Here is an 18,992-nt window from a genome sequence, read left to right as displayed (position 1 = left end):
GTAGAAGGGGACATTAAAGACACAGTCGTAACTTATCATTGTAACAGCATGTAGTTTCCTTTAAAATCAAGGATTGTCAAAGGCAGCTTTTTTTTTCATCTATTGAATAAATGACATGTTCCAGAAGGAAGAGTGTAATTGTTTACAGAAAATTGCTTTATACTCCCAGCAGTCTCTGTTGTAATTCATCTGTCTCTGTGTCTTTCTTCAGGTCCAGGCAAATGTTGAGAAGGCACTGACTCTGTTTGGCCAGCTACTGACAAAGAAGCACTTTCTACTGACGTTCATTCGAACCCTGGAGGCACAGAGGTGTCCATCTTTCCTTATCTGTTTTTTCATCTGATGTATATTTTTTTGTTTTTCTCCCAAATTCCAACTATTTGAATAAACAAGGCCTGCTGCATTTGAAGATAACATAAAAGAAAAAGAAATGCATGCTTTGACATTTAGAATATTTCCAGCTCTGGGGACAGGATTGTGTAATTGCAGGAAGGTTACAATAGCATTTAAGAGGCTAGTATAGTTCAAGTTGACAACTACTAAGTTCCTCTGTGAAATCTATTGTGCATTCAGTGCAGTATATTGTATAGTGTTCTTTGCTCTGGGTTAGGAAATTAAAACCACTTTATATTTAAAAAAAAAAAAAAAAACATTTACCTAAATCACTATAACACAATTTAATTAAGATTAAATGTGCATTGATAGTTAAGTGAACAGTTATGAGGTTAATGGTGTGCATGTGTTTTGTTGAGCAGCTTCAGATGTGACTCAACAAAAGCTGGGGAAAGCATTAATGAGATATTTATTTAACATTTTACTAAAGACTTTCAATGTGTTTCCAGGTCATTTTCAATGCGGGACAGAGGCAATGTAGCATCTCTGATCATGACAGCCCTGCAGGGGGAGATGGAGTACGCCACTGGAGTCCTGAAACAGCTGTTGTCCGACCTGATAGACAGAAACCTGGAGAGCAAAAACCACCCCAAACTGCTGCTCCGAAGGTGAGGACGATGTGGAGAGATGGGGAATAAATATGGACTCCACTCCAAATTTAGTGGAATCAAATAACCTGTTTCAATTAATATAACACACATGTAGTCTAGATTTATTAAATTACTGATTAACAGACTTCCAGAATTTAATATCTTAAGTTCTTTTCTCAAGTTGAATTTAAATCAGTTATTTTAACATTACAATAATGTTTTGTCAACTTAAACAAATCTATCAAGTTGAGTTCAGCAGAGGAACTGACAAGTTATACCAGCTTTAAAGGTTTCCCTGTGAAGGAGAAATAGACTAACACAAAAAGACAAAAAAGATGGAGAGAAATAAAATAGATAAACACAAAGATAAGCACATAGATAAGTAGGTAGAAGGATGATGGATAGGAAGAGAGAGGGACACCAAGACTTTTCTCATTTGTCTCTATTTTTACATTGTTTGCCACATCATTTCTCTACTTACTATCCTTTAACCCCACCAAACACTGTTAAAAGACACACAGGACTAAAGGCCATTAAATGGCATTAAAAAATATGTAGACATGACCCTTGAAATGCAATGAAAGTTGCATGTTATTTAAATACACAGTTCCATCAGTTCATGTTACACTGCTCACAGCTCATGTCAGCACTGAAGTCATCACCTGGTCACAAGAAAAGAAGGTTTTTATCTGCTGGTTTCAACGGAGCAACCCAACGGAGTAGTACAACATTATGTACATCTTTCTAAGAAACATCCAGGAAATTAAGAAATTATGGACCCATAATCATGTTACTCAGTAGTTTGTTGGGTTTTTTTGTTGTTAATGTTTTTTTTTCTTCCCTTCTGTGTCTCAGAACGGAGTCTGTCGCCGAGAAAATGCTGACCAACTGGTTTACATTTCTCCTGTATAAGTTCCTCAAGGTAAGCCCAACAACAAGGTATAATCATATAATATCTTCATTCAATCTGTTTGCTGTGTATTTTAAACAGTAAATAATTGTCATCATCTAAAGTGGATTTATATTGTGCAGTGTTTTAAAATCCATTTACACTGCCTGTGTGTTAGAGACTTTTATTAAATGCCTCTGGCTAATATTATTTCTCCATAGCATTTATCTTACTGTGGTTATTAAAAGGTTTTTCCTTTCAGCCGCATATTTTCTTGCCTTACTAGTGCAGTGAACATATAGTAGATAATCAAAGCCTCGCAGCTGCTTGCATTTCTTGTCTTCTCAGTTTATTTTATTGTCCATTCTTATAGTCCACAGATCTTTTCCACTCTCATAATGTATCTCACTGTAGCTGACACGTCCTCTTCACTGATCTTTATGTCGTTCTTTTAGCTCACATCTTCTCTTCCTCTGATCTCTCTTTCATCTGTGTCGTCTCTGTTGCCATTACTCTGCAGCCGGTCCCCTCTCTGCCTTAAGGTCATTTTCCTCACCAGGTTGTGCCATGTTGCTCGTGACCCCCCCCCCCCCCACTCCTCGACATCCCTCATCTCTTCTTTCTGTCTCTCACTTTTGCAGAACCTGCTTAAAGACAGTCCAGTTGGAAAATGGTTTCTGATATTTCTCTCTGTCTCTCAGTAATTTCCCATCTCCTCTCTACACTCTAATTACAAATTGTAAGACTTGAAGTTGTCCTCATATGACATTATAATCCTAATCACATTAGTGCTCAAGTGCGATGTGATAATTATTGCAGTCACGTATTAATCAAAAAATGTAAAGAGTTGAGTAGTTATAGGGGCAAACTGTGCAGTGAATAACATCAATTTCAGTGTCATTCTCTCATTGTAATGATTATTATGCATGATTATAGATACATATACATATACATGTAACTATCACACAATGTATCACAATGCATCTAAGCTGTTACTTAAATCCCTTTTACTTTTCTGTTTATTTACATAGAAAACAATAAATACACAATGCCCCAGAGTTTCCACTGATTGTTAGCGATGTAGGAATCTGAGCCTATTCATCTCTCCATCATTACATCCTCAAAATGTAAATATCAGCATACGATTAGGGTGTCTTAATGAAGGTGGCATGCAGAGGAAAGGCAGATTTCATAGACAAGCATGCAGCAGCCGAGTGACGAAGGCAGAAAGCCAGAGCGAAAACACAACAGTGTGATGTATGCTCGCTCTGTCTCGTTAGCAACTACCCACCTAATTGGCCCAGATGCTAACAAGGTTCTTAAAATGTGAGGCACTGGAAGGAGGAAGGAGGAGGAGAGAAAGGGGTTAAAGGTGGGTATCAGAGGTGGCAGGGAGAGGGAAGAGGAATAGAGGGGGACGTGACAATTAGGAGTTAAGAAGAATAGAGGGAAAGAGGAGGAGAGGCAGGAACGAGGTAGGGAGGGAGAGGGAAATGTAGTGTAGTGTAAGGGATGTGTAAAGAGGAGCGAGAATGACAGAGGTGAGAGCATTCAAGGAATGAAATGACATGTATATGCAACTCATTTGCAACAGCAAATACATTTTGTCGAACATAATTATGACAAAATTACATGTAACGAGTAAATGTTGTGAATTTACGTATTTGGTAAATTGCAAATATGTTGATATGGAGTGTGTCAGGAAAGTGTTCACAGACAACATTTATGTTTTCCACCAAAATATCTGATCTTGCAGTTTGATATCCACTTGTAGTGACTACAGTACTATTCATCATTTATCTTTATGTTTAGGCTCTCACAGCGACTCGTTGGGGTTAGGGGGAAAGACCATGATCTGGTTGGTGCTCTGCTGATCATGGTCCTGCACTTTGAAACAGGCAGCAGAGTCACCAGGAAGTGTTTGGGGTGGGTGGCGGCTGTACATTCATTCCAAATAAATTAAACATTGCCTCTAAACATTTCGCCAGCCAGTGATTACATTGCCACCACAGTGTAAACAGTTTAGCTGTAGATGTATGTTATTTCCAGGAGACAGGTTGAATAAATGAAAAAGAATTACAGAAAAAATAGTGTAATAGATAGAAGGAAAAAAAAACAATCCCAACATTAGTCATCCGTGTTCATGTGTTTTTTTCACACAGGTTTATCAGACCTTTTTTTTCTGTCATTGTGTTTAGAACAATGGGGATATTAGTTTTAAAGTAGCGAGACGTTGCTCAGTGCTGCTGAGGTGGTGAGATGAGTGCAAAAGATAAAGCAGGGGGTGGAGGCATGAAATAGAAATAGAAGTAAATTACAACAGCATTCTATATTTTGAATATTAAATATTTAGATCCCAAAGTTTCCAAAGATACCAAATGTCAGGCTGAAAATTGAGGAAGTGTGTTTGAAGTGAAGAACTGAATATCTATAATATTTCCATCTGATGGAATGGTGCAGCAATACACACATTAGGTTAGTAGGTTAGGCAGGTACAGAATATAATCTATCATGTACCTAATTAATCAGTTGTACCTAATGTTATTATTGGTTGTGACTCTTGGCTCTTACTTGCTAAATGCTCCACTGTGTTAACCAGCTAGCAGCTAAACAGTGAGTTATTTACATTCACTATCCCTCACCAAAATGTTTTGTGCATATCCTCAGGGGTCTAACAAATGTATTGGTACATTTTGTTCCCCGTAAAAAATAAATAAATAAATAAATAAGAAATTACAAAACTGATGCTGTGCTGTGCTACTAGAGAAGAAGAGACTGTTCTCCTGTAATAAACAAACCCGTAGGTTGTTTGTGAAGCAGCTTATTATGGCCTGTGGTTACATGTTATTGTTAGTGACTGTGTTAGACACAAAGGTGAAAATTAGGTGACATAGTTTATGGAGTGACAAAGTCTGCGTCAGGAAGACTAACTAAGTAGTTTTTGTGCCTAATGAAACAGTGGTTGTTCCACAACCTTTTGGCACCTTTTTCCAGATCAGGGCAAAAAAGGGCCAAAACAAGGCAGACATCATCTAATCAAAATCAGTAACTACTGCCTAATGTCTTAGGTTCATAATACCCAGAACACTGGCATCACATACATCCTACATATTTGCATCACATACAGACTCTGAAGTAACAGGAAGAACATACTGTATGTGTGAATGTAAGAGAAAGAGATGAAGAAAAAATAGAGAGGGAAGACTGAATAAACAGTACAGGGATGAAGGCTGGAATCACAGGGAGAGAGAAGTTAAAAAGACCAAAGAAAGGATGAAAGAATGTGTGTTAAAAAGAAAAAGCAGGTTGTTGAGTGTGCTTGAAGGTGAGACAGATAAATTAGTACTTTTCCCTGTTCTCGTCTGAACCTCATGCATCTTCAACAGACACACACACACACACACACACACCACCACAGTCTGAAGTATCTCCCTGAGCGCTGCACAGTCGATCATTAAACTCTCGTCAGGACGAGTATTGGCCGTGATGTGTCCTCTCTCTCCCCTCTAAACTGCCGCTACTTCAGTTGGGAGTGTTTTCCTTGGCCAAGTGATGACTAATGACACTATTGATTGGCAAGTGTCTTTGATGGAGGGAGAGTGGGAACATATTTATAACATCTGTGTCTAGTCACATAAGCTGTGAGATGTAAACAATGGAGAGACCTGAAAGATTTATATAACACTGTGTTGTCTTTCAGTCCTCTAGACGTACAGAGAGAGAAGAGGTGTTTACATAACACCACTGTGTCCTTCACATTTTGAGACATCATTTCCAAAAATTTGATTTGTAAAGTTGCTGTACCTGTGTAAAATGCCTTTTTGGCTGTATGTATTGAAATCTGTCTATACTTTCTTCTTCGTTTCTGTCTGCATCTTGCAGGCTGGGATCTGACTGCAGTGTTAACCCAACCATCTCCGTATCAGGTTTTAAGATCTGATACCAATATACACCAATTCCAATTTGTTTAACCTGTCACTTCACGGTGTGATGGCACGATAAACTCACATTGAACGCTTGCCTGTAATACTCTCTCATTAAGCAAAGCAGAAGGATGCAAAGTAAAGGAGTGCAGAAGGATTTTGGACATGTCATCGTGAGCTGGACCAAAAAGTTCCATAATATGAGTGAGAAACGTGCTGATGATTTTAGGCTTTTAATCTGCTTGTTTCACTCGTTAGCCTTTCCAGGTGGTTACAGTGTTTTATTGGAGTAGAAACCTGCTCACACTTTGGCCTGGAATCCATATGTCTTACATCTGGCCTTAGAAATAGTTACAGTTATTAAAGAATGTTATGCAAATCATAAATGCTGTGGGAAAATCCTAGCAGGAGACAATGAAGGGGAAATTTACTAAAGGTATGCAGCCCCTGTCTTAGGCACTAAACTGTCAAATTGCTTTCATCTTTATTTAATGAAGGACCACACTGAGGTCTCGTGCAGGTAATATGGAAGGTGAGTGGCAGAGCTTATAACTAGCATGTTTGGTTTCATGCAACGTGTTCAGAGGCACAAAATGCAAGAGCAGGGAATGTCAGTGAATACAGAGGAGAGAAATATCTGATTTCAAGATTTTACACCTGAGAAAAGCTGGTGAGAGACCAAGTGAGAAAGAGAAAAAACAGAGTGAGAAAAATGCAAATTAAAAGATGCACAGAGTTAGTTTAGCAGAGCTCTCTGCTCAGCAGCACAACGCAAGAAAAAGATACAGCAGTGCAACAAACTGCTCCACACGATTTCATCGCAGTCACCCTCTGCTTATATTCCCTGATAGTTTCCAGATAGTAGTTCACCATAGCTGAAGATGACTTGGGCTTTTTTTAATTAGTATTTCCTCACATATAAACTTGTTTTGCTGGATGATTGCACATGTGCAGTTGCAAATGTATCTTCTCTTCAACCAATATAACAAGTTCAGCAGCAGAAAACACTTTGTCGTATGGTTCATTGCTCTCTACACATGCACCACACATGTCAAAACAACCTGTTACCTTATTTAGTGACTCTGTTAGTAAATAGTGTTTTTACAAGTGTTCTCATGAACTGGCTTTAAATTGAATCACTATGTTATGATTTAAATACTGTATTTTAACACATTTCTACTTTATTTTCCCCGACCAGAGGGGCATGACCCCTGTGAGTCATGAAGAAAGATCTAAAAGATTAGATCTTTGCTGTTGTGTTGTAAATTGCTGGACTGTTTTCCCTCTCCAAGCCTCTAACAATTATTTAAATGAAAGAATTTTAGAAAGGAAAATCTTTTTTTGGTTGAACTGCTGGCAACTCTTCTCTTCCTGTTTTCTCCCTGACTAGGAGTGTGCTGGGGAGCCTCTGTTCATGCTTTATTGTGCCATCAAGCAGCAGATGGAGAAAGGGACCCATAGACGCTATCACAGGAGAAGCCCGCTACTCCCTCAGTGAGGACAAGCTCATCAGGCAACAGATTGACTACAAAACACTGGTCAGTAAACTCACTGTGTCTTGAGGCTTGTGTCTGTCTGCTTTGGTCTGAATCACTGCATGAATTGTTAAGTTTTAGTCACATTTGATGGTGATGAAATTTTTAAAGCAAACTCTCTGGTAATCAGCAGGAGAAATGTGGAGCCTTCTTTTCTTAAATTGATCCTGACTCTGCTGTGGGGAAGGATTTCTTCCAGGGTAAACATGGAGTTTTTCAGGATCAGTTGTCTTCAGAGGGAGGATGTGATCTGGCCCTGAACTGGCCCAACTACTGATTCAGTGTTAATCACATTGTCTGTCCAAACAAAGCACTTCAGGTTTGGACTAGAAACAGAGACAAACTTAGTTGTCAGAGGGATCTGCTATAGTTGTTTTGGTCTGCACCCAAGTGTGAATCCTGAGTTATTATTTCCCCAAACAGCCTGAAATGACTAGGAAAATGTCCAAGCCATAAAATAGCTGCTGCAAACAAACTAGGTGTGAAAATGCTCTCAGGTACATTCAAATGTACCTAAACAATCATCTAAATGTCTCACTGGTTGGCAGTGCTCTTGCAGTGTCCCTACTTAAGCTTCATTTCTTTTGTCTTTTTCCTATTTCCCTTTGTTTCTCCCTGTTTTTCTGCCAGACATTGCACTGTGTAAACCCAGAGAATGAGAATTCCCCTGAGGTGACGGTCAAGTGTCTGAACTGTGACACCATCACTCAGGTCAAAGAGAAGCTGCTCGATGCTGTGTATAAGGGCAGCCCCTACTCACAAAGGTCAAAGGCTTCTGACATGGACCTGGGTAAGACATACAGTACTGTGCATGCATATTCCAATTGTATGAGACAGGTATAATTACTGTAGGCGAGAGATTGCACTGCAGCTTAACACTGTTTTAGCCTGAGCATAATATTATTATACAAGGCATTTACATCCAGATGGTCAAGATGGTGGGTCATAGCCGCACTTGTCTAAACTGCTAGCTAATGTTAGCGGATGCAATAGAGGTAATGGAGAGTGGCAGGATAGGCGATGTGTCTGAGTGGAAGAGGGCATGTAGATTTGTGTCACACTTAAGTTTGCGCTTTGCATACTACTACTATTTATCTCATTCTGTCCTTCTGCAAATCCAAATCCAGACTATCCAGACTACTATCTAGACTAGACGTAGTTTCCGCTCATGTTCACATTGACAAGGGGATATTACCTGTCAAAGCAAACGTGACATTGTCTTGTTCCTCTGAGACAACAGCAGACACAACACAGATTTTTACAGTTTTTATTTAATTATTATTTATAGCTTGTATAAGACAGCATTCCTCAATTTTATTCGTGGGAAAGGGCAAAAAACCACTACATGACAACTACAGTCTGGGACTACAAACAGTTGATTGCTCATTTACATATCCTGCAGACACAGTGGAACATTAACCTTAATTTAGAGTCACGTTCTGTGTCTCCACCAATTTCTGAGGAAAACATCTGGCTCTTTAGCTGCTAAATGCTCCATATGTTCACCAGCTAGTCACTAATGTCGTGGCGTTCAGTGGTGAGCAGGTAGTGTACAATGGGTTTATCAGAGCTTCCTGCCAGAAACAGCTGTCTGCCGCTGCTGGCAACAAGGGTTGGTGAGAGCCTTGAGAGTGAACCAAAACAGGAAAAGTTGCAAGCCTTAAAAACTAAAATAATGAGCTGAAAGAAAATAAAAATTTAAATACTCCTTATTTACTTACTCAAAGATGCAGACAAAGAAATGTACCACAGTAAAAGAAATGTACCACAAATACAGACAGTTGCGCACGGTTGTGAACAGTTTGCGTTTTGATTTCTTGACTTTCTTGTTTATTAACTTGAACTACTATTACCACTTAATTAATGAAAGCTGAAGATGATCAACATTAGATCACCATTAGAAACAATTCATTATTTTTTTCATTTATCTAAACCTCTATCCCCTTTTTTTTGAAGAATGGCGTCAGGGCCGGATGGCCAGAATCATTCTACAAGATGAAGATGTCACAACAAAGATTGACAATGACTGGAAAAGACTCAACACACTAGCTCACTATCAGGTACACAAGCACTAATGTGCTCTCAAAACAGGCACAAGCAAGAGTCGACATGCTAAGTTGGTTTCACATTGTGAGTATTTTGGTGTGTGTTTTGATGTGCAGGTAACAGATGGCTCAGTGATCGCCCTGGTGCCAAAGCAGAACTCTGCCTATAACATCTCCAACTCCTCCACCTTCACCAAGAGCCTCAGTAGATACGGTATGGCTCACATTCTCCACTTCACTTAATCCTATATAAATCATTCTCTCAATGATCCCCATTTCTCTAACTACCTACCTCCCTCCACACCCATTGTCTTTCTTTCATTCGCTCTTTCTCTTTGTTTATCATGGCCATGATTGGGCTCCATTTGTGTTTTTTTTTCTTTTTCACCTCCCTCTGAGTGAATGGCAATCCTTTTTATCCATTGCTATCAGCTCAGGACAAGGCTATTCCACTGCTATTTCCAAGTGGTCCGTAAATGACAGGCATTAAAGTAGACACCTCGATCCCCAGCTGACAAAGTGAAAGAGAGGAGAGAAAGATAGACAGAACACCTGGCAGTCAGATAGACGGATAGGCAGAGGCCTGGCATCAATATGGTATACCTCACTTGAAAATTGAACTATGTGGAAGATAAATGACCCTGTTAAAAACAAAAAAGGACCTTTGTCTGATACTAAGAAGGTATTAACGCTCATATATGCACTGCTGCTGCACTATCACTGGTCTGTTGTCCCAAGGCAACTAGGGTTTCCTCTAAAACTACCCCTGACAAAAAATTGGGTTGAATTTTTGATCATCTTTTTTTGTTGTTATTGTTGTTTGTTTTCATACTGTGTCCAATATGAAGTTCAACAAAGCTGTTTATTCTATATACACTGACTTACAGGGCCCAGAAAAGTAGTTAGGACCACTCACCCTTTGGTGTGGACATTTATTTAAATCTTGAATTTTTTTGGCCACTTGGGGGCAGCAGAGACAAGCTGTAAACACAACACTGATATAATCTTTTAAGTTAGTATGGCAAACATAATACAGTAGTAAATACCTGCATGTTTACCCAGCAGACACAGAGCTTTACTATGTTCACTGGCTCAATACAACCTTTGTCTGACTTCTGTTTGGTCCTTCATATACATGTAGTCATGTGATGCAGTGTTAATATAGAATGGCTCAACGGTATATTGATTAAAGCTGCTTTAAGTGCCATTTCAAACAAATATCTCCAATTCTGTATTATCAGTATGGGGGCACCTTGTCTTGAATAAGAATCAAAGTATCTGAATCAGTGTATCACACAGCACCTACACTTTGAGTGCTAGATTAGTGATGAGAAAAGTAGTTTAGGTAGATTCAGTTTCTGAAATCAAAGGTTTTCTCTTTTCAGTAATCTTACACTGCTAAAACCAATAGCTACAACTACTTTGCTCTACACTGATTTTGTTTTTTTTTTTAATGTGTGGTTCTGTGTTCAGTTCTGATTTGTGGTTTGGTTGTGATCATGAGTTTGTGAGCGTATGTGTATTTACGATCACACGAGAATGTTGGCTGCCAGTAGCCATGATAGGTTTGGAATTAAAGCCACTCAGCACCCTGCTGGCAAGAGCAAGAGCAGCACTAGACACCACCCCACTCAGCCTCTTTCACTTTTCTGTCCTGTGCTCTCCCATCACTCTCCATTTCACCCCTCTCTCCCCTGACCTTTTTGTCTCTCTGTCCATTTAGCCCACCCTCTCTCTTTTTCCTGTCATCTCCCCCACATTCACTCTCTCCCCTCCTCCTGCATCCTTTCACCAAACATAAAGAGACTGCAACATGCATCAGCATGCCTAGCTTTTATCTCTCCTCCTATCTATTCTCTATCCCTTCTTCCCTAAGACCAGTGGCTACTCAGGAGATAGTCATCTCCCCCATGCACCTCACCTTCTCCCCTCCTCAGTCCTAAATGGAAGTCATAGATATGCATCTCTTTGCTTTACTCTAATCAACTTTGACAGTCACACCAATAATGAATAATGAAATGATACAGATGATACAGGAAAAGGGAGGGGGAGAGATGTTAAAGAAATACTTTGTGTTTTGGGTCATTGTTAGTCTGCTAAAATGGTCGTAATAAGGAAAATGAGTCTTTTTCATTCACTGAATCACACAGTTTTCTACAAGAAACTGACATCATTCTTTCAAATCATTCTGTCTGGATTTAGAGAGTATGCTGAGGACGGCTAGTAGTCCAGACAGCCTACGATCCCGAACACCGATGATCACCCCTGACCTGGAGAGTGGCACCAAGCTGTGGCATCTGGTGAAGAACCATGACCACTCAGATCAGAGGGAGGGCGACAGAGGCAGCAAGATGGTGTCTGAGATCTACCTGACCAGGCTGCTAGCTACAAAAGTAAGGCACAGAGCAGTCACCTACAAACCAGTATTTTTCAAGTTGATTCCAGCCAGGGTGGAAAAACTTCTCAAACAGCACTTTGAGCCACTGGGGGACACTAAAACCCACCACTGAAACTCAGACTAATGGAGTCTTTTCACCATTGTCAGCTCTTAAAGGCAGAGTGACCCACCTATTTAGTGGTAGAGGAAACTACTAATACAGAACTTCTGCACACCAGTGAGGGGTTTTAAAATGTATTAAATCCCAACACCAAAATTTAAGTTGTGAAAGATCCTAAATCAGATAGATGTGTATACATCTGACATTTGCACCAATCACCTGGCAGATGCTTTCGTCCAAAACAAACTGAATATATATAGAATGGATGGACAGGTGCACAAGGTTTTCACAAGGTTTCAGGTGTGTCAAGCAACACACAATTACATACATTTTTTGAGACCACACAAGAAGAGTTTGGATGGAGATTTCCTGCCAAACACTCACACAAGAACAAGTGGACATAGTGAAAGAGAAAGGTCATACAAGTTGATGTGCTTATGCCCACTTTACAGATAAGCATTAGTGACTTGAGCTTTATGCCAGCAGCAACAAGGAGCCAGGGGAGAGTGACAAAAGTGCAATGACACAAGCTGTTTTTGGCTGGTTGAAGACCAGACATGTCCCAAAGTTTGGACTATTTACAAAGGCTTTACTGATCATGCTGGCAGCCCTGCCAGAAGAAGGAATTTAGTGGTAGATTCAGTCAGATAAAATCTGATCTGTCTCATGTTTTATAGTGCAAAGCAACATAACATAGTCACAGATGCGACATGCTCAGTGAAAGTTAGTTGGTCATCAGTCACGATACCCAGATTTCTTGCAGACTTTGTTGGAGAGAGCAAGGCGAAGCTGAGCTGGATACCGCTGTTGTGCTGAACAGAAGGACTGCTCCATTTCTATTTAAGTGACACATACACACAGACATATTTTAACATTATGTATTTAGTGCATCAAAGATCAGTCAAGATGCAGACAACTTACCTACTTCAACCCATTATTATCTAGGGTGGCTCACAAATACCTCTGTATCTGCGCTTCAAGGGCAGTATCTGAACAGTTCAGCACAGCGGAGAACTCTGACGCCTGCAGCACTCCCAACTAAACCCAGACAAAGTAAATATTCTTGCCATCTTTGCAAAAAAACCCCTAGATCATTAGGTCCACTACAGTAATATATGCTAAATCAAAGGATGAGACATTACTTTTTGGCTGATTTATGCAAGTAAATTATTCAGTCTTCTTATAGTAATATAGGCTTTTATCTAACTTGTTCAGCCAAAACTCCCACACTTGCATTAAGTAAGCTGAGATAGGGCTAGGCAATTAAAGAGGTTGACATTGTATATTTGTGAACAACACTAAATACAGCAAAATACAAGCTTCAAGTATTACTTTATTAATGGAAAAAGAAATTTGAAAATAAAATTAATTTATTATTTGGTAGTAGAAAAGATTGGTAGTCTAGTCATGCTGTGTGGTATTTTACAAACGCCATCATATACCACAAACCCTGGTGAAATTTTGAGAAGGTATAATCTTATAGTATTGTTATATTAAGTCATAATGAAGCCTAGTTGATCTCTTATCCTTGCCATGCTGCTTTGAATGATTGTCCACTAACTGACAGCAGCATAGTTTCAGTGGATTGACTGCTCTTGAAACCATATTGGTTTGGTTTGTGTCAGGAAATCTGAGATTTTTGGTAGTAGCAGGACTGGTGTGTAGCTCTCAACTTGAGGTGGGTTTAGAGTCAGTTTTTTCATCAACAGAGTACCCCGCACCCAAGGAACCTGAGCTTAAACACTGTAAGTGTTGTAACCAAAGCCACTGAAGCATTAATCATATGCTTGACCACAGGCTTGATGGTGTGTTAGATAGCTTTACGGAGTATATCTAATTGGAGTATATATTCTTGATTCACAAAGCTTAATCTTTTTTTAGATTTACCTAACCAAATTGTTTACCAGTACACCCACTGTACACACACACACACAAACAAATGTACAGAGAAATATAACCAGACCCATAACCATCCTCTCCATCTTAGAAACTTGTAGTATGAGCCAATCCAGCTTTCTTTCCATTTCTCCTTCAGCGTTTCTCAGTTCACTGTCTCCTAATTGTACGAAGGGGAGGAAAATATAGCAATGGGCAGCAGTTACAAGCGAGCCTGCTTTTCAATTTCCACTCGTAATAAGAAAAAACAGATTAATAAAAGGTGGGCTTGTGGTGCAGAGTGCAGGGAGGCAGATACAGGAGGTGTCAGGAGACAGGTAATTTGTTGAGGGATTGAAGATTTAGCTGTGCATGATGAAAAAACAGAGAGGCAAATGCAATTGAGAAGATCATCTTCTCCTTGTCTCTCTATGACTGTCTTTCTGTGTCTGTCTGTCTGTCTGTCTGTCTGTCTGTCTGTCTCATCCATGCAGATGTACTTTGATCCGCGACTGGGACAGGATTCATTCCTGTTCCTCAGTAATAGATTCTGCCAGATGGAGAAGTCGAGCAAACAAATGTGTTAGGGAAATTCACTTAGCTACATCTGATGTAATTATGTTGAAGTATTGTCATTGGAGGAAAGCACCATCCCAAATCAAGAGCTGGGGTTCCTGTTTGTGATTGTGCAGAGCTCAGTGGCCAGAGCGAAGCAGTCACAGAGCCAAAGTTATCACTGTGATTCCCAGTGGGGCCATTCATACTAAAAATGTACACACTTATGGCCCATTCAGGTGCTGTGGAAACAAGTGACTGGAAATAGTTCACTATATTCTGTCACACAACACTGTGGAACCATGTTTATTCTCTTATTCCCTGTAAGATTTCACAAGATGTTCTTCTCCTCTAATTATCAGGTAGATTTGAAAGTATGTGTAACTTTGGGTGGTGTTTTTCAGGGTAGGGGTGAGTGGATTGATCATGAATAGCAACAAATAGCAACAAAACATTCTCAACATAAATGACCAAAATCAATATAGGTAATAAACACTCACACAAGGTCAAAGTGAGTCTTTATTAAAGTGTCAAAGGAAATCAGACAAACTTCCTATGAAATACTAATATATAATAATATAAAACCTTATTATCTAAGACTGTATTAGCCATTTTGAGCACCTATTGGTGCACAGAAAACAATCACAAGTTATTGTTTAGTTACAGTGGAGTGTATGCAAATTATGTCATGCTGTTTATAAACTGCACCTTGTCAACTTGTATTAACTCTCCAAGGTTCAGTTTATTTATCTGCAAAAAAAATGGAAATTGCAGTACTCCCATTCTTATCAACTAACGCTGGTTACCAAATCATAGAAGATAAATACAAAATTACAGATGAAAAACACACTAAACTACATTAAGACACTGTTAGAGGAACCATTCAAACACCAGCATAAAAGGAAACTAGGATTAAGATTAAATGGATTTCTCTCCTCATTCCACTCTTCAGGGAACTTTACAGAAGTTTGTGGACGACCTGTTTGAGACCATTTTCAGCACAGCTCACAGAGGTAGCGCACTGCCACTGGCCATCAAGTACATGTTTGATTTCCTGGATGAGCAGGCCGACAAACACTCCATCACAGACTATGACGTACGACATACCTGGAAGAGCAACTGGTAAGTGGGCCGAATGAATCTCTTTTTATCTGTAGCAGCTGAAAAAATGATTTACCATGGATGTACAGTATTGTAGAAACTGGATCATTGTCTCCAAGGTGGCAACTTATTCACATATGAAAAATACAAGAACAATATGTTGACAGACATTTGGTGACTTTTAAGACATTTTTAAGTCTTTTCTTTTCCAAGTGAAAATATGAAACATTGCCTGGTTCCAGCTTTTCAAATCTTTTTAAACCGAATATTCTTTGGGACTGTGGTACAGGCAGAACAAGCCATTTATTGACATCACCTTGAGCTTTGGGAAATTGTGATGGGCATTTTTCACAATTTTCTGACTTATATATTTATAGCCCTATATTAGACCCAGTAGTACTGACTGTGATCATCCAAAGAGTGCATTTTCAGTGTGTTATACATAGATTTCCTCTTGTTCCTCTTGTAATGGATGTACTAGGTAAAAGGATTTTTCTGAGTCAGATGACATTCTGTGACCTTTTGTTCCAACTGTGGTTACAACCCCAAAATCACTGTGTTTCTGGGGGCTCAGTAATCACTGATGGACCGTGGAATTAGTGGTCAATGTGTATTTAAATGACCTTGTAAATGAGTATGTTAAGCAATGGAATGTTGTGATAATGGTAGTGTTATATAGCCCATCTTCTCATGGCTGGAAAGTAAATATTGCTGTGAATAACGCTGCGTACCAAAGTCATTAAATCAATAAATCCAGGTCTGCAAAATGCATAGAAAATTAAAATAGCTGCTGTGTCGGACACTTGGTCCTAATTTACTGGATGACTTAATAACATCTTCAGATTAGTGTTGCAATATTTGTTTTCATACATTATTTATTTTCATTTATTTAATTAACAGCTTTTGCTACATTTGCACAGCATTAAGATGATCATTTTATAAAATTCTGACCCACTACATTTTCTACCAGTCAGCTACTTCATTGCCTGAAAGCCAAAATGAAAGAAGTGAAGACAAAAATGGTATAAACCACTGGGAAAAGCAAGGTTTAACACATACAATGCACTAATCAGAGCAGTGGTGCAACATGAACAATAGCAAATTAAGCAAACATAGTGAAGCATCCAGTTACCTTGAATGGTGTGTAAGACAGCTGTTGCAAGGGGCATGGTAATATAAGCTATCAGCAGATTACATTTAATTACAATTATGTCATTTTATGTTCCCATTTTGTATTTTCTCTTGCCCTCTGCAGTCTTCCTCTGCGGTTCTGGGTAAATGTGATCAAGAACCCCCAGTTTGTATTTGACATCCATAAGAACAGTATCACAGACGCTTGTCTGTCTGTGGTGGCTCAGACCTTCATGGACTCCTGTTCAACATCAGAACACAAACTGGGAAAAGACTCACCTTCAAATAAGCTTCTCTACGCTAAAGACATCCCCAACTACAAGAACTGGGTGGAGAGGTAAGTCAAAGTTTAATCCAAACTAAGTGACATTCAGATCAACTAAATTTAACTAGAGATTAGCTACCAGTGTATCTACAGTTCTCAAACTGTAAATGAAAATGTTCCGTCTGAGCTGGTGGAAGCTGAGAAGGTTGACTGCATGGCAAAAGTGTCTTCAAAGAAAAATGATGTGGATTACAGAGCAGGGTTTAATTAGTGTAAAGCAATCATGTCCTGTAATTACAACAATCCTGCTCCAGGCTTATAAATATAAAATACACTACACACAGAGTGCAGTATCAGTACTATCAGCTCTGTTAGTGACATTTTAAACTTGACCATGTGAGCTCAGATCCAAGACAAATATTCTTCAAATCCACTTTACCTGTAAAGAAGAAAGTGAAGAAAGCAAGCTCAAGGATATGTAGCAACTGCTTGCCCTCTCTCTCCAAACAGAGGCTCACAGAAATACGTCCTCTGGTTCACCCTACATCTTTTATTCAGCGCCAGAATGTTTAACTAAACTCAAGATAAGTTATGCACCAGCAACGCTTGCCACAGTCATTTTTTCCACTTTTTGGGAAGAGTCCAACAGTGACTAAATAGCTTTTCTAGGCTGCTACTTCCCAGACTCTTTGTGTGCTTTGAGACTTCTTCCACAGCATGTAATGATGCTGTGATTTTTCTGATGCCCAGATTGCCAAAATGTCATGTTTGCAGGGCAGAAAACATCAACTGCTGATGTGAATAATTACACGTAAAACAAAATAATATATATTTGTATAAGGATATGAAAAGCTACAAAGTAAATGACATGTCCAAAGTATATTCCCTTCTTCCCCCTCCTGCTGCAGCACTGATGCACTTAAACAACAACATACTTGAATGTGCTACAGTAAGTTCTAAGGCTTGCAGAGAGCATTTGGAGGCAGTAGGAGATAAGGATTTATAGGTGAGGGTTAATTGGGTGCAGTTAAACCTCGTTTCTATTATGGCTCCTAACCCACACTCAGCCCTGGTCTGCCCTGCTGCAGTAAACCTTGAGATAGTTGAGATATGGATTCTGCAAACAGGTTCGGGTACAGCTCAATATTAGGATATATTCTTAATATACTGTATTGTTCACCGCCTGCCTCACATTCACCGGGCTTTTTGCTCCTCTACTGCAGCCAACAACACTGAGTCGATAATGTGAAGGTTGTTGTTGCTCAAACAGAGTGGACCTCAATAAGTGCAAGTCAACACTCAGTCAGCATCAGGGACAGTACAGAAATTATTAGAGTGGGAAGGCTGGTGAATCTTATATATCATTATTTTAGCAAGGCCCTCCCCAGTGTTGTTAATATTTTTCTTTTGACCTTCAACTTGACTTAATCACCATCTCAAAACTATATATTTTTGGCAAATATAACAAAATGGTTAAAATGCAGCCAGAGGAAAATTCTTGGACAGGCATCTGACTTCCTTGGGCAGCAGCTAATGGCAAATAATGGAAATATTGTCAATATTTGCATTTCATTTCAGCAATACTGTTGGACAGAATACAGGGATAGAGTCATTCTTTTTTTCAATCTCAGTTTTGTTGAGAGGCTGCTGCACTCACTGTATTGTGACTCTTATGTAAGATTCACAATATTTATTTGATATCATTTTCTTGCCAAATGTCACTCATGACAAAACCACACTTTTTAAGGGCTGCTGGTTGAAAGCTGGCCTTGAATTTATTTTATCCATGCTAGAGAGGCTGTCTGAATCCAGTGCAAACCTTCCCTCCACAACAGCTGAACAGGTTATTATGGAATAGTATACAATATACTACAGAAAAGCCCATATCCTAAATGATGAAGATAAATATGAATTATATTAGATGATGCTGTAAGCTGATATGCATGGAATCAAATGTCTGACTGTTGGTATTAACTAAACCAATGGTGCCAACCAAATCAGATTAAATGTGTAAATGGTAAAAGTTAACAGATTTTTCTTTCTCCCTCTTTCTCCTTTTTTTTTTTAAGTACAATTCATAAGAGAATAGTGGAATAAAATATAAATCTGGAATGATAAAAAGTTGAAGGACCCTCCCTGCTCTCCCTAAAAAATTTAGTCTACCCTTCATAAAAAAGGGGAAAAATACAGAA

The 18,992-nt window shown here is 39.1% G+C and overlaps 1 protein-coding gene across 1 annotated transcript in view; it reads left to right on the top strand.

Moving 5' to 3' along the window:
- The window catches only part of LOC108882663 (plexin-A1-like), a 244,460-nt gene that overhangs the window by 217,175 nt on the left and 8,293 nt on the right, over positions 1-18,992 (top strand). The window contains 11 exon segments of the mRNA XM_018675321.2: positions 212-309; positions 843-1,001; positions 1,839-1,905; positions 7,186-7,242; positions 7,244-7,333; positions 7,961-8,120; positions 9,287-9,390; positions 9,493-9,589; positions 11,578-11,768; positions 15,256-15,425; positions 16,660-16,872. Coding sequence (XP_018530837.1) covers positions 212-309; positions 843-1,001; positions 1,839-1,905; positions 7,186-7,242; positions 7,244-7,333; positions 7,961-8,120; positions 9,287-9,390; positions 9,493-9,589; positions 11,578-11,768; positions 15,256-15,425; positions 16,660-16,872 — 1,406 coding nt within the window.

This window comes from Lates calcarifer, linkage group LG6 (genome assembly GCF_001640805.2).
Source record: "Lates calcarifer isolate ASB-BC8 linkage group LG6, TLL_Latcal_v3, whole genome shotgun sequence".
In the NCBI taxonomy this organism is placed as follows: domain Eukaryota; kingdom Metazoa; phylum Chordata; class Actinopteri; family Centropomidae; genus Lates; species Lates calcarifer.
Note: the sequence above shows the minus strand (reverse complement) of the source record. Positions and strands in the feature narration are given on the sequence as shown.